Source organism: Epinephelus lanceolatus, chromosome 8 (assembly GCF_041903045.1).
Source record: "Epinephelus lanceolatus isolate andai-2023 chromosome 8, ASM4190304v1, whole genome shotgun sequence".
NCBI classification, from domain to species: Eukaryota; Metazoa; Chordata; class Actinopteri; order Perciformes; family Serranidae; genus Epinephelus; species Epinephelus lanceolatus.
The window spans coordinates 24,436,908-24,462,827 of NC_135741.1; the positions used below are offsets into that span (position 1 = coordinate 24,436,908).

A 25,920-nucleotide genomic window follows, 5' to 3' on the forward strand; every position below is an offset into this window, starting at 1 on the left:
TCTCTACTCCTCCTACGCTTTGCTTCACAAATTCATTCACATGCTATTCCATATGTCCACCTCTGCCTCATCCACCTGCCAGTCCCTGAGCATCATCAGCATCATCAGCATCATCAACCTGCTTCCCTCCTCCCCTCCACCGGATACGCACAACTGACACACTTTACTTCAAAGCTAGATTTCTCCTCTCAGCAGCTATAGAGGCAGCTGGAGCAGAGATCTTAAATAAATTTGTGGCTGTCCAGGACGTTAGGAATGGCTCCTAAAAGAGAAGCCTCCATTAAGAAGTCTCCTTCACCAGTGACCCAACCAAGACTGGGTCCTCCTTTCCCCAACCTCCCTGCGGCTCCTGCAGCTCCAAAAGCGGAGCAGAAACCCAGGATGCTGCGTCCTTCGGATTCACCATTTGACCCCAGTACTTTGGAGGTGAGTGGAGTGACTACAGCATGCTTTTTGTGACAAAGCTAATGTGGGGCATTTATAAATTTGGACTATGTTTAGAAACCTTATGTCCTATTAATCTTATTTCAAATATAGTGTTTAGTAATCTTAGCCAAGATAATGAATCACGGCTAGAGATAAACAATAGTAATTTGTTTGTCAGTTAGTTCTGTAAAAACATGACTCACAGATTATTTGCAAAGTAACTCCTATATTATTCTGGATAATAAACTGTTAGCATTAACCTAAAATGAGACTGAATCTAAGCTAAGCAGTAGAAATGGGACACTGAGAGTGAGGCTGTCGCTCAGTCAGTGGCCTCCTTAGGGAGAAACAGGCTGTTTCTTGCCACAGTATGTGCTATTTCTTTCATCAGGAAGGTGGCTCCAACAAATGAATATGACCTACACATCTGTGATTATTATAATTATCATTACAAGAAGCAAAATATCTCTGAAAATCTCTGATTCAAAACCCAAAGTAAGGAAATTGTCAGTCTTCACTTGATTAATAATTTAGAGCGTTTTACTTGCCCCATTTTTCAAAGCCACGAACCGGCTGCAAAGAGAGCAGATCTCCTTTAACGTCTTTCCAGTGATTTAGATAAAAACTTATGAGATAAGTCATAGATATAACCTGACCCACTAATTATTATTGGCCATCACGGGCATATAAAAGATATAGTACTGTAGCCTATATTTTGGCAATAGCAAATGTTGGCTGCTGACCAATACGGCACCTAGCAAAGAGAATGAGGTTATGTAAAAATGGTGTCATTATTTCATAGTTTGTCCAGCTGCAAATTCTGTACATACAAAGATGTAGGTTTTGTTTCAACATTGGAGGGGCACAAATAAAATGAGGGGATTTGAGGGTCCTCAGCCAGAAAATTTGAGCAGCCAAATACTTAATTTCCTGCTTCTGGTGAAATTGAATGCATCAATGTGCCTTTTCTTCATAGTTAATGGCGTAAATGTCTTTTATTTGTCAAAATGAAAGTCCTCTGTTACTTTCATGATTTTACTGGGGGAGACAAATGCACATGCTCTAAATAATTGAGGGGGACATGTCCACTCTGTGTCTCCCTCGATCAAAGTTGAGTAGCCATCAGAGTTCGCTCAGACTTTTATTCTATACACAACCTCCCAAATGAGCTTTTCTCTATTGTAGTGTTCTCAGTTCTGAAACAGAAAACGTACCTCTATGCTCAGAACATTCTCCTGGGTGCTCTCAGGATCATCTAGAACAGTGGTTCCCAACTGGTCCAGCCACAGGGTCCAGATTTCTTCATAGGTCCACACAGTTTAATATATTCAGCATCATACTTGTGTTTGGCCATGTAGCTGAGCTAGTTTGCCGTCTCTCAGTGCTCCTCAAAGTATATACAGGATATACAAGGATATACTTCCAAGGTGGGTCCTACAGAAGCTAGGCAAGACTCCCTCCTAGCATTTGGTGAACACACATCAGAACAGGCGAGTGCCAAGGTGTGTGTCACTGAAGAGGTCCTGCCTTTAATTCCAGCTAAACACACGCAAAGAATTGTGGGTGCTTTATGCCCGCTAAGGATACACACATGCATCCTTGAAAATTCTCTAAAGGAAAGACTTGGTCCTCGCTAGAATTCGAAGGACCATTGATATTGGAGCAGTCCAATGTCAATATAGGCTCGATTTGATGATGTTGCCTCCTTGAAATTCAGCTATTTAAGGATCCTTCCTCAACTTTGAGAGGCACCATTTGTAAAGTAGCTGTCCGTTAGTCACTCACGCTACAGCAGGAAAGGACACTTAAAACAAAACAAAAAAAAAAAAAGCTTTGTGCTGAAATTCACTGTACTGTTTTTTTTTTTTTACAAAGTTGAAATGTTCTCAAGTCACTTGTGGTCCATTCAGAATGGATCCATGACCCATTTTTGGACCGTGACCCACAAGTTGGGAACCACTGATCTAGAACCTCTTTCCTACTTTACTGTTTATGGAGCAGCAGACTTAATGCTTGATGACATCACAAGTTCGAGTTTTAGCACTCTAGTTTTTGGATTTGGGAGAAATTGTGTGTCTTAGAACATAAGAATAACATGTATACATTTTAAAATGGGCATAGCTCCCCTGTAAGTATATAAATGAGATGATATGTTTAATTAGAAAATAAAAAAAACATCAGTAAATAAATTAACTCAGTGGGTACTATCAACATTAACATTACATAAGACCAAACCATAACTGTGCTCTTAGCTTCTGGTGCTCTCAAAGGCCGACATACTGTAGGTCAATCAGATAAAACATTTTACTGCAAAGATGTGCTGAATAAACTCAGTGTCTCAAATTATACTAATGCCCACCTTAGACTTTGTATTATGTGCTTTATCTTTGTTGGTGCTTTGGCTTTGCTGCCATTCTCATGCCATTAAATGTTCCACTGTGCCACTGCTACTGCATGATTTTATGGAATGAGTCTGTCCCATTTAGCCTGTGAGGATAATATGGGCCATGTTAAGACATCCGCTTCTGCTCACAGTGGGACCACAGACAAGACAGGAGGCCAGAGCTCCTGCTAAGGAATGACAGTGCTTTAGCCAGGCTGTTAAGGGATGTGGCATCAGTCCATGATCTCAGAGGCCTAAAGTAATCCATCATTCCTGCGCGGCCAGACACTCACATTCTTAATGCAAAGCCTAGCAAAGTCATTCAGTGCAATCAGGTATTAATTTGCGCAAGTGGGGTCAAAATCACCAAAGTCAAACACACACCGAAGGGACAAATATCCTTTAAAATATCTTAAAAATCATGTCTTAACTAAAACACACATCCCTTAACATAGTGTCCATTGGCACGTTTATTACTTTGCAAGGTTTAGGGCAGGCTGCTTGAATGAAACAAATGTTAAATATCCCGTCCAAACATGAAACATGAACAGAAAATATGTGCTTGGAATAATAATTTGTGCCTGATATGGTTTTTCAACAAAAACAGTGTACCTTGCTAAAAGTTCTTAATCCAGAAAACACGTATGTACACTATTTAAAAAGTTTTTGACACAACAAGTCCTGAGAGAGCCTTGCCCATTCTGTGTATTCATTGGAGGTTTCAAATAACCCTTTCACACTAGCTATTATGACACAAAACCATGCTTGCAGGTACATGCCTAAAACCAAAGATTTAAGGTGAGCGCAAGAAGGTAAGAGCATTCTGAGTGGAGGGAGACTTTAAAGGGACAGTTCAGAATTTTTGAAGTGCAGCTGTATGGGATCCTTTTACATAGACAGTATATTACACACACAAGATGTCAGTCGACACGCCCCCAGTTTGGAGATGCAGGCTGAAGACTGACATGGAAGCTAAGTGAACTACTGTTCTGGAGAAGTCAGCAACAAAACATATTTTAGCCCCTGAAAAAAGTCCCGCCGGCTTTTTCTCCACCAATTCAGCATGTTCAATCTGCATTGGCAAAAGTGGAGCCCATCGGTTAAGCTTTTCTTAACTAAAGACTGATGACTTTCTCCCTGATTTTGTGTTTAGATGGGCGGATACAATTTCAGAGTTTAAAAAACTCCCTACGTTGCAGAACCAATCGTAAATCCGCAGGGCAGTCCTTCGGTGGCTCGCTGAACTCTTGTGCTCGTAAACATAGTCCGACTAGAAACACGTGTAGCGGTACAAAATGGCTCAAGTCGCTGTAAGTCCTTCATTTCCACAATCTTGTGGACTGAGCACACGTTTGATAAAACGGAGTTAAATCTCTTGGCATCCATTTTCAAGCTCTCTGTGTGTTTGTGTCCTTGCAGACGAGAAAAGGGGGAGCGCACATTTCCGAGAGGGTGTGTCCTTTTCAAAAATGCAAGAGGCGTTGCTTTGTTGCCAGCCGTTTTCGCCGGTGTGTTAAACACACTTTAGAAAGGAGTGTCCCCAGACTATCAGAAGGCGGAGATCTCTGATTGTCTGGTGGCGAGACTATTTCAACATTGTATTGTATTGTTGATGTGCAAATTAGCATCAAGATGTTCTACTGGTTTCCCTTTTTTAATGACGATTACAGACGACCGCCGTGTCCTGGTATGGAGTATATCCTCTCACGCAGGTGCAGAACATATGTGCTTGTTGGCCGTCGGTTTGGTGTGTTCATATGCAACTTTTTGGCTGAGACATAGCAACATGAGGCAATGCAGCAGGGGGCTCTCATCACAGCTAGTTCTCTGCGGTTGGTTTGGTGTGTCTGGGGCCTGGGCCTGTAGAGTTGAAGGACTGCTTATGCCGCTTGATCACCAACTTAGGCCCTGATCACATAGGATGCGTTTTAGTAGCTGGGGGCACCTTTTTGTAATTGATTTTAATGAGAATGAAGCTTTTTTTTTTTCGCTCTAAGCGCCTGTCATTTTTGCCGGAGCGCTCTGAATGCCTCAAGTTGAAAAAACTTCAACTCAGAGCAGAAAAACACCTGATGTCATCTCTGCCTTTTTACCATTAGCTATACGGCCCGACGATAGACAGCAGGTTGTCAAACTGCCCCCAAGTCATGCTAAAACATGCCTAGAAATGGCCATCATTGAGGCGAAGCTCCTGGACCAACCAGTGGTACTCCCCGTGATCCATCCTCCTTTCAGGGTCTCGTGTACCCACACAGATCTCCGTTTCCTTGCGCCCGATAAACTATTAACTGATAGCCTCTGACCCTCAACTAGAGCGACAGCAAGTGCCCTCTGCCTGAACATTTTAGGGACTAGATACTAATTACTGTCAAATGAATAAAATAAGTAAACAGTACATTGATTACACAGGAATGTTAGGAGGTGATGGGGGGGGGGGGGTTGCCTTGCAACAATAAAAAGGCACAGCAGGCTTTTTTCTTCTTTTTTTCTTTTTTTTTTTTTTACTAGTGACATTCGGTTAAAAAAAAAGTGTGGTGCGTTATTCTGCAGGCTGCAAAACGTGTCCTGTGTGATCAGGTCCTCACACTGTCATGTCTTTCCCCATGAAAGGGCATTGGAGTTCCAGAAAGGAAAAGAAATTAAAGCAAACTGAAATTGTAAAAATAAAATAAAATAAAATAAAATAAAAAAGAAACAGAAAGATGGATTACAAGAGGAGGGATGGGGGGACCCGAATTTGGTGCTACGCCCCTGACTGTCAATCACAAGCCTTACCTAGAGCTGTATTCCTATATAAGGAGTGTGGCTGTTCGCCCTCCTGCTAGGACGTCCTGCGTGCTCTACGTGATGACGCACGGCGGTTAAGGTTTTCTTACTCTTCCCTGCTCTGAGAGCCGTCACACATTCTTGGGTTTGCCAACGCCTCGGACACACCTCAGCTAACACAGTCATGGTGGGTTTATTTTGTTCCACTTGACGACCTAATTAACACTAACATTTTTCTTGTGTATTTAGTTAATGTTTCGAGAAAATGTTTTAGCTTTGCAAAGATGTTTAAGTTGAGTTTGAATGTCTGAAGTGGCTCGCGGGTTGCTAGCGGAAGTGCAACTTTTGAGAAGCTAACGTTAGCTTGCACTGTCGATAAAGTTAACAATCACATAATAAACTAAGTAATGTCACCAAAGTGCCCGCGGGTACGGTAATCGTTGCAGAATGTGGTATTGGTAGGGAAGAGCTGATTTAACTAAATCGAACTATCTGACAAATACGTTACTAAAGCCACCGAATTTTACTCAAGCTAGCTTTGCACCGCGCAGCGAAACGAGCCGTTTTTTTTACAAACCCTAATTTCTCTTTGAACAGTCTGACTTCTCGGAAGATCAGATCCTTGGTGAGTTTTGATTTTGTGTTGCCACATTTTCCACATCTTGCTTGTTTTGCATGCTTTCATTCTTGCTTGGTTCAGACCCTTTGCCCTGTATTTTCACTGTCACACTGCTCTATGGCGCCTGTCACAGTAGTTTTTAGGTAAGGTTTTCCTCCTTGATTTTTTACTGTTTCATCACTTTCCACTTGCAACTGCTTGTTCTTTCCAGATTGAATTTAACATGGATCAGATTCATGGTAAGTCAGTGAAATGGGAACCGCCTTAGCACAAAACTGATGACTATCTCGGAGTGTTTAGGATGTGATCTGCATGGTGGATTTGGGTAAACCAATTGTGTTTTTAAATGTGAATGAGAGTGGCTTTGCACTGTTGTTTGCCACGTCAAAATCAGTCATATTGTTGCATAAAACGTGATAATACTTAACCAGCTTTGACCGTGTGTTGCAGTGTTTTGTATATGGTCAGTCGTGCATTAGCAGTATTACTAAAGTTAAAAGTGGCCAAAGCTCATATGTGTTCTCATAAGTCTTGTTCTGTGAAACTGTAGTCATCCCTGGCTGTGTCAGTTTGCCATAAACTTTGCCTGTTATCTTCCAAGCAGCTCATCTCCAGGAGTGTGCCCTTTTTTGGTGCTGGATACAGTGGTGGATGGTTTTTGTCCTAGGGCTGGTTTGTTTAATCACAGTTGACATAATAGGCTATAGCTCCTCTCACTCTCCTCCTACTTTCCTCCACTCCTCTAATACCAAATATGGTGTTGGGAAAAGTGCTCACACGCCAGAGGGGAAGAGGCACATTCCTCAGAACAGGAAAAACTGCACAACAGTGCCTGAGCTTTTTTGGGAAATAGCCTGTCCCATAACATTAGGTCCAGACTGCTGCCCGGATATTGTGTAATTTCGACTCCATGTCTCCCTGATTGTTAATTCTTAACTAAGCTTTTTGTTTGGCTGTTGAGTCTGACTAGAATGCCTGATCAAAGCTATGTCAATCAACCTTGTGATCACTGACAAGATTGAATCATTGCTGACAGGTGATAACGCCTAGGTAATTCCACTTGAACAACAACAGAAGTGCTCAATACTTGGTAATGTGAATGCTTTACAAGGCTTAGGTAGCTCACAACCTTATTGACTATTCAAGAGTACTGTAAAATATCACTGTCAAAATGAAGTTGGCAAACAGTACGGATGTCAGACGATGTTTTGAAAAATGTTTCAAGTCAACTGCAACATCATTCTCATTCTCATCATTCAGCATCAAATAGACCCTTACTGAATCTGATAACACTAATAACTGAAACAGTGTGAACTTCTGACACATTAATCTTGTCATTGCTACTATAAAATTAGTGACATTAATATATTAGAGATGACAGTAGATTGAGATTAATTGAACTGAAACCAATAAGTTGCATAATGCACAATGTTAATGTTTTTTAACCAAATTAATTTGTCTGGTTAAAAAGAAAATGAGGGGATTCACATTATTCTCTAAATTCAGTAGAACTTGTGGTCTTTTTTTTTTTTTTTTTCTTTTTTGCAATAAGACCTAATTTTTAGAAAACTGAGTGTCAGATATACATCCCTTACTGTAATCAAAGAGTTTAAAATAAGAGTTTGAAGTCTTTTCTGATGTTCTGTAGGAAATGTTGTCACTTCCGTTTAGACCAAGAGCACTGAGGATGGGGTTGGCCGTCTTATTTCATTTTATTTATTTATTTTTTTTTTTTCAGATAATAAATCTCTGAAAAAAGTTGAGCCCTTGCAACATTTTCCTTACTTTAATCCTTATCTTCAGAGTTTTTTTTTAAACATTTTTTTCCTAAGATATATATCCATACCCATTTTTTCTGGTCCTTTATTTTATTTAAACATATTTCCTGTAATTCAGACAAATTTAATATATTTGAAAACTAAATACATAAATGTTTGCATGTTAAAACTACGATAACGAGAGAGCATGTAGTGTTGCATTGGAGAAGTTGTTTCCTTTTGTTATTGTCAGAGTTCAGTGAAGAAGTCATTCACTGACCAGATGACTATTGCCAATATACAGTATTTCTGAATTGAGGAAGTCAGAGGGATGTTTGCAATGTCACGCAGTAGAGTACATAGAGCAAGCTGTTGCACCACACTTTACCATGGAAATGGTAGCAATATTCACTTAAAGAATTTCAGATTTTTTTGTTTGAACAAATCTTGCCAATAAAAAGCGCATAATCTGTGCTTTCTCTTGTCTGCTTGTTCTGTTTTTTTTTTCCATCTTTCTAGTGCTCTTCCCATCTCCATATCATTCCTCCATACATATATGCTAATCTCTTAATTTCAACAATAATTCATACTCTTACTCTAATAAGTCATGCGTCTGTGTACCCTACAGAGTTTAAGGAGGCTTTCCTCCTTTTCGACAGGACAGGGGATGGCAAGGTCAGCTACAGCCAGTGTGGGGACGTCATGCGCGCCCTGGGACAGAATCCTGTCAACGCTGAGGTGCTCAAGGTCCTGGGCAACCCCAAGGCAGAGGGTGAGAGGAAAAAAACCTTAGTGGGAGACTTTCACTGTGATTAAAGAAACAACTCAGCTGTAATTCTAATCTTTCTGTTGCAGTGTGGTGTGTGTTGCAGTTGGAGGCTCAAACATGTTATTTGTCATTTAACAACGTTATTTATTCTGTCCTTTTTTCAGAGATGAACCACAAGATGCTAGATTTTGAGCAGTTCCTGCCCATGCTTCAGGCTATTGCTAAGAATAAAGATCAGGGCTCCATGGAGGATTTTGTGGAGGGACTGCGCGTCTTTGACAAGGAGGGCAATGGCACAGTAATGGGAGCAGAGCTTCGTCACGTCCTCACCACACTAGGCAAGTTACATTTTTATCACTCTTGAATCAATACAGTTATCTGACTATTTTAAGTTGATTTCATTTATGCACACTGTTTAATTTTTTTCCACTTAACCTGAAAATATTATAATCCTCATAACGAATAGCATTAGTGCAAAACTGGTTACTGTAAATTGAATGTACATGGCATCAAAAGTATACTATATGCTAGGGTTGTCACAATACTAAAATTTCAAACTCGATATCGATACCCAGGAAAATATTCAATACTCGATACCATTTTCAATACAGCAGCAAAAAATTAAGAGGCATGTGATTTTTTTTTAAATAAAGATCAGAAAAGTAATATCAATGATAACAACAAAAAATCCCCCCAAAATAAATAACAACCAGAAAAAAGATCTGTCCATACAAATGTATTTATCTACAGCCCTGTTTATTTTCTGTGCTTCTGGTGAATTGGCACCATATTTTCATTGCTGATTAAATAGAGTTGGTAGTTTAGGCTCAGGATGCTCCTGTTTGTACCTCACTATGTGATCAGAGAACCAGGGGTTACGGGAGAAACCCAACGTTTTTTCAGCTTCAATCTGTGACTTTACAGTTAACATAACTTTTCAGACACACATAATTGTGTTGTCCTGTTAAACTAACATTGTCTGTTAATGTTACAGACGGGCATGACTGATAAAGTTTTCTGCTTAACATTAACGTTAGAAGTTATATTTTAGTTTGATGCTGGCGACACCAGCTGCTCAGCTGCTAGTGAGGGGAGGGGCTGTACCTGCCGTCTGCAGCGTGCTGTGTTTACTTCAATAAATATTTCCAAAGAGCGCTTTTTCCTTTATCATTTTTGACCGAAACTGGCTGCTCTGATCCTCCTGCAGCCGCGCTGGCCATATTACAGCAACAGAAATGTGTGCATGCATACACAGCAACGACAACAAGCCGGGTTGCAGCGAGGGCTCTGTGCCTGCCAGACGCTGCCTGCACAGCTTGTGTCTGTCAGACCCGTCGCGCGCACCCGACAGGCGCTGAGGTGGCTGCACTGTTAGTATCGATACTTTTGTAAATTAGTATTGTATCCGGATACAGAAAAGTATCGATACTTTTGACAACCCTACTATATGCATGTTTGTAAATGAATTTGGTGTCATTGGTTGAGCAAGTGTATTTATAGTACAAGTGTCTTGTGAAATCCCTTGTTATCACATTTTTAAAAAAACACGATAATCTCACTCATGTAATATGAATTAACATTTTTGTTTCATTTGCAGGTGAGAAAATGACGGAGGAGGAAGTTGAGACGCTCTTGGCAGGACACGAAGACGCAAATGGGTGCATCAATTATGAAGGTGAGAGGGAAAGAAATGAACAAGACAAAAATGGGACACTTACTGTAATTAGGCTGATGGTGCGTGATGATGCCTCAGTCACAAATTCCACTGCGTGTGTGTGCTGTATTGACATGTGAAATAATGTGTCAAAAAGTAGTTTCAGATTTCTGTTAATCAGTTATTTTATGGCAATCATTGGAAGCACCCTTTTTAACTACTGAACTGCCACTACAGTAATGCTTGCTTTTGTCTCAATGATGAGGTAGGTATCTATCCATGTCACAGTTGAATGTCTTTTATGTGTCTTTACGCTTATGGTCAATTGACCGCTCTAAGAGGCCGTGTATAAATGTCAACTGCTGACAGTGTGTTAACTGTTCTTCCTCTGCAGCATTTGTCCGCCACATCATGTCAGGCTGAGGGCCGGTACGGGCATTTGGTATACCATGAGATGACATCTCCAGGCTTTCCTGCATTTTAGTTTTTAAATAATCCATTCTCATTAGGCTGCCCTAACACTAATCAGCTGTAGCTGCACTGTTCATATTTGCAAGCGGGAACAAGGTGCTGTTGCAAAGTAGATTTGCCCCATAGGTGCCTGTGGGAAAGCCTGGCGGTCCCTCTCATCCTTAGTCCTGAGGCTTTGACCCATGTATAGCCTCCTGCTCTTCTGTCTCTCTCTCCTGCAGCCCTCTGTCTTGGGCCCCTGGCTGCAGCATGCCCCTCTGCATGTGTCGGGGACTCCCCTCAGTTTATACAGGGATATGGTGGATACAGGGAAGTGACTGGTCGCATTCAGGAAAAGCCTGGTGGCCGCCATTGAGTTATTTGAGCTGATGGGTTTAGGAGTCTCGAAGCAGCTCTTCTAAACTCATTTGCATGTCTTTGGTGCTAATTAGATTGTCTTTTTTCCTCTGTTGGTGTTAGAGGTGCTGCTCTTTTCACAGACAGATGAAATAGACAGTTCATTACATCGGAGACATTTTTTTTTACACTCCAATATAGCCACCAGCTTTGAGAGTGGACCAGTCCCTTTTTCTACTAACCAGAGAATTGCAATGAGTCGCTCTTGTGCTGATTGTTTTCTCCTCAACTGATGGAAGCTGAATTCGTAGCTGGCCGCTCTCTGACTGGACTGTAGCTCCCTTGATCTTCTCCCCTTTTTCTCTGCTTCTCAACTAGAGGAAAGCATACAGCGAGGATGGCTTCTCTAACCAGCTCCTTCTGGATCACAGACATGGCCAAATGCTTTGGCTAAATAGGAGATAGAGATGATTACCTCACCCATTTCTCTCAGTACCCTCTTCAACCCCTTCTTTCCTCTGGGTGAGCTTAGTATGGGGGATCTGCTTCCAAATACAGCGTCTCCCACCCAGGCTCTCCAAAGCTGGATGAGGAGGGGGCTATAGCGCCTTATGCTGTAGTTGGAGTTGGTCTCTGCCAAGATTTAGACCATGAGTCTCACGCTTGTCTCTCTCATCTCTCTTTTACAGAACTGGTCAGGATGGTCATGAACGGGTGAAGACGAAGAACATCCAACTTTTTTTTTTTTACCCAGTCACATGCACCCTGTTTTTGACGGTAGCTTCTACATGCCCCCAACTTTTTCCATGGATTAGTTTTCTACATTTAATTTAAGAAGTGCCTTTACATTCCCCACATAAGACCACTTTTCACATGCGTGACCAACTTATATGCATTCAGGAGTCTTAATGCTTGTGTTGTTTGCAATAACATTCCAAGATGCAGCTCTTAAGACATAAATTTATTGATATACTGTAAATGTTGATACTTGTGTGTCAATGTTTGATGGGACAATAAAATATATGGTATATACAGTATACATAACTGTCGGCAACCTACTGTATTATTGGCAAAGACTTGCTTTGGCTGAGGAACGTGTTCCTCTGATCCTGTGGTAAATCGGTATATTTAAAGCCATACTATCATGAGGTAGAAAGAAACATTTCAACGTGGTTCCCATGTTTTTAAGTCACCCAATTATGTTGCTGTATTAAATAAATGTTTTTCCTGACACCTCATCATCTGTGTTTTGAGCAGGGTTTTTTTTCCATTCGATGAAATAAGGTGAAAAATGTGTCACTGACTTGTCTTGACACAAGAGGGCAGTGTTGCTGCTGAAATCTGGTATGGTAAAGGGGCCGCTTTACTGTCACGATATTCAGGAGTCGTATCTTGATCTGTTCGTTATGCCTTTTCTTTCTTTTTTTTTTAAATGTCGAATTGAAAGTACATCATGAGTGTAAGCTGTGGTGCTCAAGTCAATATAAACTATTATTGCCTGAGACAATTTAGGGTTTCTTCTATTGGTTGCATTTGTTTAGTATCATTGCAAGCTCAAATTGTAGCCCAAAAATATTTCATTGTGCATATTTTGTAGACATGCTGTAAATGTTCTGAGTAATGATTGGGTGACAAAGCACGAGGATATGAGCAGTAGAAGGCTGTTTGGTGGCTTCCTGACCTTTTCTTCATTTTCCTCACAGGCAGCCACAACTATTTCCCCTCATTAGGCACCACAGCTATTGGAGTGTGGAGCTTATGTGTGTGGGGTAGGGTTCAGGAGGGTGTCATAGTCCACTGCTGAATAGGTTGTCCACTAATTACTCGGTGTGTGTGTGTGTGTATGTGTGTGGTCGATGGAAGTCAAGGCTATTGATTATTTTAATCCTCCTATTTGTGAGTCTGTGATCCTCGTGGCTCTGCATTCGACAGGGGAATCACTAATGGGCCTCAGCGCAGCCTGTCTCAGACCTCTCCCCGTCCAATTAACTTTCAACTGGAATCTGCCAGGAGAGAGAGCCGGGGGCTGGGCCCAGGCGTGGCACGGCTACATCCCTCTTTCTCCGCTCAGGAGCAACAGATTTGCCAAATCCTTTAAGTCTAGAATGCCATCAGCTCTCTGCTCTAATTAGACACTTTCTTTTTGCCTGTAATCTAAGAGTTATTCAAGATTTCATTCTCTTTAACATGGAGATGACACCTCTCTCTGCCTGGTTTAGAAACCGTTAAAAGTGGCGATACTAACAATTATGATTACTTGAATATACTGGTGACATTAACTGTAGAAAACGACGTGAAGTGTGGGCATATTCACCAAGTGACTGGTTTCTCAATTGCAAATAGTTGGGACTTTTCAGCAGTGTTAGGTACAATTGCTTTTGCGCAATTATGCATTGTGAAATGACACCCAGAGTTGCAATATATGCAGTGTTTTTAACTCCTGTCAGGCCATGTTTGACTAAGTTTTTACATTTCTAAGGAAACTTGGACTGCAAATTTTTCCCAAAGAGCTCTCTCTTTAAGGTAATTGTGAGCCAATTAAATAGCAAAAACAGCCCTGAATTCCTGTGACCTTTCTTCTTTTATTTTATTAAAAAAAATGCTGATTAATGCTGATTATTAACACAAAGACAAAGGAACAGAACAACGGGTTTGGTTTGCAGTCAACCGATGAAATGAAAATTAATCAGCAACTATTTTGATGAACAATTTTTCATCATTTATCAAAACAAATTTCATCCAAAAATCCACAAGCTCCAGCTGTACAAATGTGATCATTGGCTTTTTTCTTCTTTTATATTCCTCCTTTGTCTTATATGGTATTAATCTGAGTGTCTTTGGATTTTGGGGTGTTGGGCAGATGCAACAACATGTTTTAAAAAAGTCAAATAGCACTCTGGGAAATTGTGATGAAACATTAACATTTTAAAGTTTATTTTTTACCAAACAATTAATTGATTATTCCGGGAAATAATAGATGAATCAGTAGTAGAAACAGTGATTAATTGTAGCTCCTAGTTTGCTTAATCAAATTTAGGAAGTGACAAAGTGAGGTATTTTATTTTCCAAAGCACTGTAAATATAGTTGTTGTATTCAGAAATATAAATTCACTCAGGCTAGATAAGCTGGTTTGTTTGAATGAGAGAGCACTTCCGTAAAATCACTGTAGGATTATCAATAAATTGAGAGAATTGTACCAGTAATATTTAAAGCACAAATTCCCTGGCTGTATTTGTTGTTATTGGTGTCCTCTCTAACAAATGATCTTGCTTGAAAATTCTGATGAACAATATCGATCCTTACCAAACCCTGAGCCAGTTTGGTTTGCGCAATTGATCACCATATTGTTCTATTTAAAATGTATACATCCACTGGATTTTGTAGATCCTGGGTGTATTATAAGCTGAGATCAATATAGCGATATTAATGTTTGTGTCTTAGACAGTGTCTTAAGACATATTGGAAATCCATGGTGTAGCAGGCAGTGGCTGTAGTCAGCTTCGATCTCGGCTGTAAGTCCACGCAGCCATGTCATATATCCAATTCTCCACAGTCAGTCCAAGTGGTCACTTCAAATAAAGCTGAACCAGGGTCTGCGTGTGTTAATGATGGCAGGGTGTACACGCCTTTATTCAGCCCTGCCTCACACACACGCCAAAACAACATGCAGGAACACAGACAAGGTAGGTATAGATACTTTAATAGCAACTTTCCACTCAGCCTATATTCAACATACCAGATAGCCCATCTCAGGAGTACTGTTTATACATATGATGATACTTTAACAGGGTCTCTCAAAAATAAAGTACTAAGTAGGTATGGCAGTGTAATTACAGTAACGTGCCTGTAATGTATTGTACAACATTTAATGTAAGTAAAACACTGCAGCTGTTACTTTCACTGCCTCATTATATTACAGTATCTATAGATCCACTCACACCCACACACTCACTCACACACACACGCACACACACAATATTGTCAATAATGCACTTGGCAATTTAAACTTCATCACACACAAGTGCCATCCATAAAATGTGTTGCCCTGTAACATGTTTTGTTTAATCTCGCTATGTGATGTCCTGCGTCATGATGGAAACAGGAAAGAAAGGTCAAACATCTGTGTTTATTCAGATGGCCTTGTTTTAATCAGTACGGCCCCGATGCATGGGGAATCACAACAGGGGTTTAATTTCATCTGGTGTAATTTACTTTAGGGAGAAATATCTGTTACAGTGATGGGTTGCAAAATGTAGGCAGGCCATTTCGATCAGAGGTCACTGGGATGGAGAGCAGAAATGTGTAAGGTAAAGACTGGAGTACAGCAGTTGTGTGTTTGCCTCGGCTTAGTCATCTTGTTTAATGGCACCCTCAACACCATTATTGCATTAAAACACAATTAGACTGATGGTGTTTGTTATATTCTAGTCGTCACAATGTCAGTTAATATGGAAAACATTAAAGTATTTTAGATATTTCAGAGCCACAACGTGCAATTGTTATGTGCACCTATACTGTACATCTTCTGATATTCATATTTGCACAAAAGGCGACAATAGTTGCAGGTGCTCGTGATGATTGGCTCAAAATCACACAGCTCGGCTTAATTCCACTTATCTCTGATTTTCACTCCATCCACGCTTCTGTAGTCTGTTGTAATCTCAGGATGTCTGTATGTGTTTGCTTGCATTTGTGTGTGTGTGTTTTTGTGTGTACATGCAGGCATCGTGCGTGTGCATGTCTGTGTGTGTGCATTAATTTGCATACGTACATGTCGTGTGGATATGTCTATGTGTGTGTGTGTGTGTGTGTGTGTGTTGGTGTCCACTCTCCGTGGTTGAGGATTAGATTCAGTCTGGGTAGATGAGGAAGCCGGAGAAGGTGCTGTACTTGTTTGTGTTCCCTCCGTGGACCTTCCCTCCGTCCAGCTGCACACACACCTCATCACCCACGTCCAAATGCAGGATCACACTGTTGGAGGCGTAGTCGTAATTCTGATCAGCGTCCTGAGCGATGGCGCTGGCTCTTACCTGTCAGCCATAGAGGACATACGCATTGACAATTAGAACATGGACGAAACTGAACAAACACTCGCAAATGTCACGGCCACTTATTCAACAGCTCCAGGAACTCAGCAGCTCTGAAACCACTACATCTCATTCTGTTTCTCTGAGGCTGGGTCACGATCAATTATTAACAGCCCTCAAATGAGACACTCGTGAGTATGACATCACCTCTGCATTCATGCTGGATGAACATATGGATGGGACTGTGACCCGTGACCCCACAGGTGGACTGTTATCGACCGGCTGTGGCTGGGGGCTCAGGGCAAAGGAGCGGGGATGGAGATCTGATTGGGTTGTGAAGATAAGCGGACTCACTGGGGACAACAGGTTGTCTTTGGGGAAACTAGCTCAGCTGAGAAACACCATCACTATCCTTACCAGCTATTGACCTGTTGCTTATGATCCTGGGCCAGCTCAATATGCATGATATTGAGTGGGTATGCCGAAGCCAGACAGTTTCACGTTTGCATGCTGTGTGCGAGTTCGGTCTTATTGACCCAGCAGCAGTGGATCTTTACTTGTTTGTTAACACATTTAATTGGGTTTACTCATTGTAGACATTTAAATACACATGCCTGGATTGAGTTACGGATGTAGAGGAAACACACCACCCTGGCAACATGTATCACTGCATTATTCAATGTTAGATATTTAATGGCATGTACATATCAGGGGCTTAGAGTAAATAGTAGCATATAGATCTTTGAAAAGATTCCCTTTGCGTGAAGTCTGATTAAGGAGCAATTTGGTATTTGGTGTAATCTAAAATGCTTTTTTTTTTTTTCCTTTTTTTGCTGTAGATAGATAGATGGAGATGGATAGATGGATAGATGAATAGATAAAGTATAATCGTACACTACGTTGCATTCCTAAAAACCTCCTAAGCAGGATGTATCAATGATTCTGGTGTAGCCGCTCCAATCATCAGACATATGTCAGCCATCAGTGGCCTTGTGTCTGGCTCAGTGTCCATCTACGGTGGGAGCACTCAATCTGTGTCAGCAGCTAGACAAGCCACGCACATCTCCATGACAGCCACAGAATATGATCTGCAACTCAACTACCATCATGTCATACCCATCACTGGGGCCTCTTTCTCCCCAACGAGCATGCATCAATTTGAAAACAGTCAATCACGGAGCAACAGAGCCTGAATTACTGTAACAAAAAAAAAAAAAAAAATGCTCTTTTCCCCATGTGCACCTATCCATTTTGCCCCCCCCCCGTCTAAGCCCAATGTTCACCATCTTTCAACACTGGAGCTGTGCTCAATTTTCTGGACCCTATCTTAAATTGAACGCAGGTCATGGATGTTGCGTCTAACACACAGCATGTTGGTGACCAGTGGTTATGTCCCTGTCCAGTCTAAATCAGATTGATTAAGGGAGCTGAGGAGTCAATCTCCTGAGGCTTCACAGCTCAGCAGCTGCACAGTAAACCAACCACAGCTATTGTTACACTACTATAACAGTCTTGTTTCATTAGATTCCAGATTCTGTTTTCCACAGGGGTGTTTTTAGGCAGAGGCAGCGTAGAGTGGATCTGCCAAAAACAGCTACATTTCTCACCACAGACCAAGTCAGCTTTTCCCATTTGAATGTAGTATAAGTGTGCACTGTAGCCACATTAGGTAGGAAACTTAAACCAAAATAGATTTGAACGAAACATTGTCTCAGCAGGGAAAACAATGAAGAAGTGAAAATCAGATACACTAACACCTGTTTCTCAGCCTGTCTAAATATGACACGGACTGTCTGAGATGGGGAGAAGTGAAAGGCATGAAGCACAGACCAGAAACCTGAATCACTAAAATCATGTATGTAATTAATTTATACAGTAATACTACTATTGTAATGTAAATGTATACCAGTAGATAAGCTCATTGCATCCCTATCTAAAATTCTGTTCATGTACTAAATTGCCACATAAAGTAGGGTTTGAAATGAGTGTAGCAGAATAAAATTGATTGAAACTAAAGCATCATTAAGTTCAGAGCACTGAGGGGCAGCAGTCGTAACGTGGCCTAGAGCAACAAAATGGTCAAAAACAACCCTGTCTGTTTATTCAATTTATTTAACCTTTGTATAACTAGGATAGGTACCAGTGAGATTTAAAACCCCTTTTTTAAGGGGCAAAGATAGGCAGCAGCACAAGATAAAAACAAGTAAACACCATACAATGTATTACATCGTCTTGTGTTTAAGAGGTTGACAAATAAATCAGTAACAGGTTAAATTATTTGATCCCGTCATACTCAAATGGTTCAGATGGAGAGATAAGAATATTCTTATGTAATCTGACATCCTTTGTATTTGTATCTGTTTATGCCCGTCTTGTTCCATCAGAGGAAAATCAAAATTCATGAGAGATAAAAAAAAAATATTTTCTCCAACAACAGTCCATAGGTCACAGGCAACATTGAGCATTCATTTGTCATATAATCAGAGGCGTACAAAACATTTTTTGTTTATGTTTTGGGTGCTCTTGTGATACCCAGGCTGCCCAATTAGTATAATTAAACATTGAAAATAATTCACTCTTTCACAGGCCCCCATAAGACCATCTCTCAAATAACGACACCAATCCATTGTCATCTGTAAAGGTTATATTGTTGTTCTGCTTGACATGTGTAGTGACAGCCGATATCACATTTGCATCTTTGGCTGCAGCTGACAGTGATGCTGTTGTTGAGACTTCTATCGACACAAGGCATATGTCATCCTGCTCATTATTTTGGCCAAACAGTGTAACGGAGGGAGATGTAGGGAGATCTTTCCCCCCTCAGGCCTTCTCAGATTCTCATGACTTAATGCATGAAAGTGCGCTTGGATACCGTACGACAGAGTAATATTCATCAGTCAGTGTAGAGATCATTTTACCAATATATGATATATGAATTGGTGCTTCAGCTGATGTTCCTGCGCGTGAAGGAATAATACAAGCCATCCATTAATGCAGATGCCAGACAGAGAGGCATGAGGGAGCCGTGGTGGGATTAGGACAGGCAGCCGACAAGAGAAGATGGATACGGCTGGAGGACACGGGCTGATCCGTGTGAACCAGGCAGCACACTGTGCTGATCCTGGAGCTGGAAGGGTTGTGAGCCGTGAGGCAGGGGCCCCCAGGGTTTGCCTGTGGCTGTCTCTGTCTCCGCCTAGCCCTTTCATTATAGGGCCTCCAGTAAACACGCCTGGGAGCAGGGGGGGCCACAGGCGAGGAGCAAGGAGTTGGGAGGGGATGTGGCGGTGTGGGGAGCAGCTGCAGTGTCATTTTCTATACAAGTGGAACCGCAGCGCTGACGAGAGACAAAGATAGACAAAAAGACGAGAGAAAGGGGGGAAAAAACAAAAACAAGGGTCAAGTGGTTGAGGAAAGGGGAGGGAGGGGGTCTAGAGTAACAGACTGATCAAGCGAGGCTATTTTGTGGGACCGGTGAGATGCGGGGGTATATGAAGTCTTGTTTTTATCTGTGGGTCTGTGCTCCACTGGTAATAAAACTGACAGGATTCATTCACTGTGATATACTGACCTCTTAGAGCGGAGACAATAGAAAAGTAGCTGTTAAACTTACCTAAGGGACTCCAGCACATGGCAGGAGCGTTGGGGGCGGGTGGGGTGGACGATGTTGTGGAAATAGAATATTTATTGAATAGGTTTTCCCTCTCCGTTGGGAGCCCGGGGATTACATGGCGACAAGCGACAGCAGCATTGAACCGTACCTTAGATTGTATTACCTGCCATTCAGTATTAAGAGTCTGCAGTCTGCTGCGCTGTAATGGTCACAGTGTGAAGGGGATTGCCTTCTTTTAATTTTATGTTTCATCAGAGGCTCATTTTGATATTTTATTTAGAACTTTTGCGTCCTGAAAAGACAACATTAACTTCTCTTCATGGAGCATATTCTGCTCACTTTCTTGCTCCTCGCTCTGAGGCTAATTATATTTCACCTGTATCCATGTCTCTGTACTGGGGAAGTTAATACAGGTACCGGTCATTACAGCGAGTGATGACATTTTAACACTACTGTGTGTGAAATAACTTGACCTTTAACTGAGCTATTAAGGGAGTCTGTGACAGGTGAAAAAACAAGGGGGAGATTAAATGGGAGCCGAGCCAGTATCTATTTGTCTACATTGCACATTGTATTAAGAAAATTTAATATAGATATATACAGAGGTGCACTATGGGAATATAAATGAGTAGGTGAGCAGCTCGCATACCAGTTAATGAGGGGAAAGGGAGAAGTTCTGTTGAGAAGGTATGCATGACGTATTACCAGCCTTCACAGCATAAAGCATGCCGACATTAGCATAGACTGTCTTAATAACATTTACTTCCACGCTGGAATATTAAGTAACATACAACTCATATATCCTTGACAGCAATTTAGGAACAGAGTGATTAAATATGTTTATAATGGCAGTGGCACAAATGAGAAGTGCATTCATAACTATTTGTTTTGAGCCAGGCTAAATCAATATTCAATCATTAGGTATCATAAGGATATAATATGGATTCATCATCCTCCCAAACTGGGTTATCAAATTTGTCACTGTGTGCCTTCTATTTCCTAACCTTGCTTTAAAGAATTAATAGGGGGGATAGGGTGTAACAGTGTTAAGCACATGTCCCCCTGAATACTTAGAACCTGTGCATTTGTACCCCCAATGAAAACAATTACAATTTAAAGACATTTACACCATCAATTGATGCAGAAAACGCGCAAATTGGTGCATAAAATTTCACCAGAATGCAGGAAATTAAGAGTTTGATGCTCAACATTTTCTGCTGGAGAACGCCTAAACCTGCTGTTTCGCATGCACCCTCCCCACCCAATGTTGAAACGAAACCTACGTCCCTGCTCGAGCAAACATCCTCATCACACATTTGAATTGTACTGTAAGTCAATTACCGTTGCATTACAAGCATGAAAGCAACTGGAGTGTGACCCCCCTTCAATTGCAAATCCCCTGACTCCGAAACCCTGTCATGCTGCAATGATTTGTGAAAGTTAGATTGAGGTGTGAGCAGGTGGGCTTTACAGAGTGGGGATTTAGTCAAGGTAATAGGTATTGGATCTACAGGAATCCTGTGGAAGCCCTGCCACAGTCAGCACATCCTCCCTGAGATCCTGACATTATACCACACTCATGTCACATGGCATGAGTTCAACAGCCAATGCAGCGTGCCCATTTAAATATCATTTGCAAAGTACAGGCGTTATACATCAACAATTCCCAGACAAAATCTGTTGGTATTTTGAATTAATTAATTTGGTTTTCAAACACCCCCTATGTGCAGCTGGGGCATAAACACAGCTTGTAAACCAATTTCATCTCTTTCTCTGGCCGACCTTGATCACTTGTCAAGCCGAGACGTGTTGAGTGGGTGTCCATTGGTCATCGTGCCTGATCTCATCCTGGCCTTCACCACCAGCCTCCCTGATGCCTCGTCTACCAGCCCACTGTCTCCACACCTCCATTAAGTCATCTATCTTCCTCTGCTCCACCCCTGATCTTCCCATCAACTCACTTGTCTTGTTTTGCTTTCACCCTTTCTCTGTCTCAGAGTGGACGTCTTAGCATGTCTATGTCACGTCGGGTCTCTTGTGTTTCATTCATCCTCCAGAATGAGTCGTGAATCTGTTAGACTGGCTGCCTAACAAACCCAAAGTTACAAATGACCTTATCTGTGAAGGTGTAAAAGTTACAACACAAGCGAAAAAGGAAGGTGGCAAATTTGTGGCTGCGGGGGGGATTAAAACAAACCCAGTGGGCTGACAAAATATCCAATAAAGCCTCAGCACCTACGGCAATAGTAAAACAGGCCGTTTGATTCTACAGTCAAAAATGCAACCTGTCAGACATACTGCCCATTTAGTAAACCCCAGCTACTGACTGACAGGCAGAGCACCCGCCTGCCTCGGGGCTCCAATAACTCCAAACATGATCAGGTATTCTGCAGCACTTCATATACACTCCATTTCCATCTACCAGCAGCTCTGTTTGGGAAGAACCTTGTTAGGCGAGTGCTCTGTTTAACAGAACTGTTTAGGGAGGCCACCTGATGGGTGTCAGATGAACCTGGGTGAGGTTAAATGATTGAGTTGAGTGAAAAGATAATTAATGGAGAATCAATGAACAAGCTGGGGAGGGGTTAGGAGAGGAAAGTATAGCGGGTGTTCGAGGGATCTAATCTAAGATGTATAAATTATTTAGCAGGCTAAGATGACTTGAATGACAATATAGGATGTTAGGGCAGGTGGTGTTAAACATATATACTCACTTTTGTGGCAAATACGAACGATTTTAAACATTTAGTTTTACATCTCACCAAATCAAGTCTAAAACTATTCCAAATCAGTCTAATAAATATAAATAAATATTTACAACTGTGGAATTGAACCATACAGTATGTATGAGCCTGCATTAGCCTGTGTGCACATGTTTAAACAGACCTTGGCGCACCGCATGTCTTAGAGAGTGAGGTCTGAGCAGAGAGCATTTGCATTTGAAGTCCTTGATGAATGAATGAATGTAAAAAGCAACTTGAAGAATGTTTCCTGAATTTGGAGTCCTCTGATGAAATCCCTGTGATTTATCCCACCTCTCCGCTCCTCTTCCCCCCATCAGCCCCTCTGTCTTTAATTAGTGTCTGGGGAATGAGGGAGTGGATGAGTGGACTGTCAATTTTACATTCATTATTTATTTAGCTGAGGTGTAAACTGACTGGTCCACGTACTGACAGACATTTCTCCTGTGCTCTTTTGCACTTCTGTTTAGGCGATAATCAAGCTCTGTGTGTGATACTTACTAATTAGCCTGTTCCTTTTGGCGGCTGCATTCTGCCACTTGTCATTTAGCCACAGAACATGTGAGAATGCAAATATCCGTAGCTGTGATTTTAGACTGTATAGCATGAATTCCCCTTAATGAGGGGAAAGATTGCTATTTCATTCTTTGGCTGTCATGTTGCCACCTGCTAAGTGGAATGTGCTCTGAATCTGAAGAGCTCAATGTTACCAAGGTGAATGCAAGTCAATGGTAACACAGGACGGTCAACAGTGGGGGGAAAAAATCTGTTGCATGGTCGTGTGTATGCATACATACAAATACGTACATGCAGACCGTCTATTGTACACACACATTCATGCACACACAGACGAACACACACACACCCACACACACTATTTACTGACCAGTCCGTTCTTCTTCAGGTCTGCCCACATGCTGGTCCCATCACCACCTCTCATTAGAACATGGTAGGTGAAGAAGTAGATGCCAGGCAGAGGACAGGTGAACTTGCCGGTGCTGGGCTCATAGTAGTTACCTACATTGGTCACCACATCATCAAACTTCAGTATTTCGCTCCCCTCGTGCTGTTTGCGTAGCCCTGCATAAAAGGCGATTTTGGGAGTGTAGAGTGAGGGAGAATAGCCACCAGGACCTGGACCTGGAGGCCCCTGTGGCCCAGGTTTACCAGGCTCTCCAGGGGGTCCACGTGCTCCTTGAGGGCCAGGAATCCCTGGAGGCCCACGCAGCCCAGACTTTAGCTTCTTCCCAGAGTAATCCTGGGGCGGAGGAGACACAGCTGTCAGCTCCTGGCCAGGCTGAGACGTAGCGTAGGGGTCACATACCATCCTGCAGCTTCCAAGCATTTCATAATGGCTCCCTGCATTTCCGGTGTTCCCCCCTTTGGTTGTGTGGACCAGCAGGGGAATGGCCACCAACAGTATTAGAACCATGGCCACACCTACAGCAGCTCCAATGACACGTTTCCTGCGGCTGAGCCGTGAAGCGGCCAGCGTCAGGAAGTCCTCTTCCCCCTTGGCTGGAATCGTGCCGGCCAGGATGAAGCCTCTCACTGAACCAGTATGGTATGAAAAGGTGAAAAAGGATGTGGAGAGGAGTGGGAGGAAATCACTGGACTAAGTATGAGAAAGAATGCAAAATGGAAGACAGCCAGGAGGGAAACAAGTGGATGAGAGGATCCTTGAGAAATGATAAAGACGTCCAAGGGACCAGGAACTCAATATTTAAAAGCCTAAAAAGATGAAAACTTTACACACCACTGTGTCTAAGGATATTAAAAAAAACCCTGGATGTCTCAGATTTGTGGTGACACGCGGCAAAAAAACATAATTTATCTGATGAAGTCTGTATCACCTTTTTTTTTGACTTCCCCTGTTGTCCTCAGTTTATTTTTCAGCATCAGACAGAAACCATGACTGGCACTGAGAGGGTTGTTGTGGAAGCAGTGCTTATTAGAAGTATGCTGAAAGGAGGACTGGTGCCAAAATCAGCTCATTGAGGAGGGTGTGGAGGTATTGTTTGTTTTGCTGGATGAAGTATGATTTACAGTTTGTTTTTTTTCTCTCTCAAAGAAAAATCTTCTTTCAAGCCCCCCCTAACAAAGCACAGGATTTCACTTCATGTGGATGTCTCACTTAATGCCATGACTGCAAGTGACAAAAGTTCACCAGAGATCTTTTCCTGACACAATCATCTTATGACCCTCCACTTCTATCTTGATCCCACTGTCCACATTTAAATAGGGCCGTTTTCTGGAAACCAATAACACTTTTTGTTTTTAAAGATTCCTCCTCTGGCTATATCTGCATCTGCAAAGAACAGCAAAAATACAATCAGTAATTGATTTGTCCTTATTTACAGATATATATACATCATTTAACTGTAATATAATTGCATTAATTTAAAGAATGTTAAATAATTAAATTATATATAAACATGAATATCATTTTTTTAATAAAAATTATAATAATGATTTCTAGAAACACGCATTTTTAAAAAAAATTTGCTTTACTGTATTTTACACATGTAAATTACATACAATGCGTGATTATCTACAACGCGCCATGGACACATTTCTGCTTTAATTTAAAACTGTTAAAAGAAACAGGAAAAACAGACAAAGAAATACTCACCATCGGTTCTTTAAGATCGGGAAAAAAAACAGATATGTGGAGGATAAAATTATCTGTGCATCTGCTCAGCCCGCGTCCCACCACAATGACTGAAGGACTTTGGACCGCTTGAGTGCCGAATGGAGAGCCGGTGAGCCGACGGGCGCGCAGGAGATGCCAGGAAAGTGATGAGAGTTTCTTAATCAGCCCTTAATCCCCTTCTTTTCTCTCCAGGTAGGAAATTGAGTTTAAATACCGCTAACTTCAGAGGAAATGAAGCCCAGTAAATACCTGCTGGAACACTTTTTGACGCAATTTTCCAAATGAGGGACGCACGGCAACCTGACGCTCCCATCCAGAGTGGCTGTGACTGTACCGCTTATCGCAGTGTTTGGTCCATGGGCAGTACTAGTCGACACCTGTTAGATCGACCTCTCTCTCCCTCTCTTTCTCTCCCTCCCTCTCTCTCTCTCTCTCTCTGACACACACAGACACACACACATCAGCTCTCTATTAAAAAAAATGTAGCTCACAGCCAACTGTATGGATACTGACATTTATTTGTAACCTATAGAGGACTAAAATCCACTCCTGATTTTTTCTCCCTCGTCTTCTCATTTTTCATTATCATTATCATTATGTGTGAGCCAAAATCAAACATGCACTTCATTGTAAACTTACACAAATGTGAACCAGACTGCACTGACGCCTCCCATCTGTGTCTCGTTAGCCTGACATTCACCTGTTGT

General features: G+C 41.7%; 2 protein-coding genes across 7 annotated transcripts; one reads left to right on the forward strand and one right to left on the reverse strand.

Annotated features, from left to right (window-relative positions):
• Positions 1-240: 240 nt before the first annotated feature.
• Positions 241-12,419, forward strand: LOC117257749 (myosin light polypeptide 6). Of its 6 annotated transcripts, none has more exons than XM_078170062.1 (7): positions 241-426; positions 6,406-6,433; positions 8,580-8,723; positions 8,885-9,058; positions 10,318-10,395; positions 10,769-10,816; positions 11,871-12,419. In XM_078170062.1, exons 1-6 carry the CDS (start codon positions 256-258, stop codon positions 10,795-10,797), a joined length of 624 nt encoding a protein of 207 aa, XP_078026188.1. In that variant the 5' UTR covers positions 241-255; the 3' UTR covers positions 10,798-10,816; positions 11,871-12,419. The 6 variants fall into 6 exon arrangements, with proteins under 6 accessions (XP_078026188.1, XP_078026187.1, XP_078026186.1 ...); XM_078170061.1 differs by having other exon boundaries at positions 10,769-10,803; XM_033628041.2 differs by lacking the exons at positions 241-426; positions 6,406-6,433 and adding exons at positions 5,631-5,762; positions 6,173-6,200 and having other exon boundaries at positions 10,769-10,803.
• Positions 12,420-14,865: 2,446 nt separating this feature from the next.
• c1ql4a (complement component 1, q subcomponent-like 4) lies at positions 14,866-25,574 on the reverse strand. Its single transcript, XM_033628044.2, has 3 exons — positions 25,193-25,574; positions 23,447-24,868; positions 14,866-16,212 (listed from the first exon to the last, which is right to left on the reverse strand). The coding sequence occupies exons 2-3, from the start codon at positions 23,990-23,992 to the stop codon at positions 16,033-16,035; spliced, it is 726 nt and encodes a 241-aa protein (XP_033483935.1). The 5' UTR covers positions 23,993-24,868; positions 25,193-25,574; the 3' UTR covers positions 14,866-16,032.
• Between the last annotated feature and the right edge of the window lie 346 nt (positions 25,575-25,920).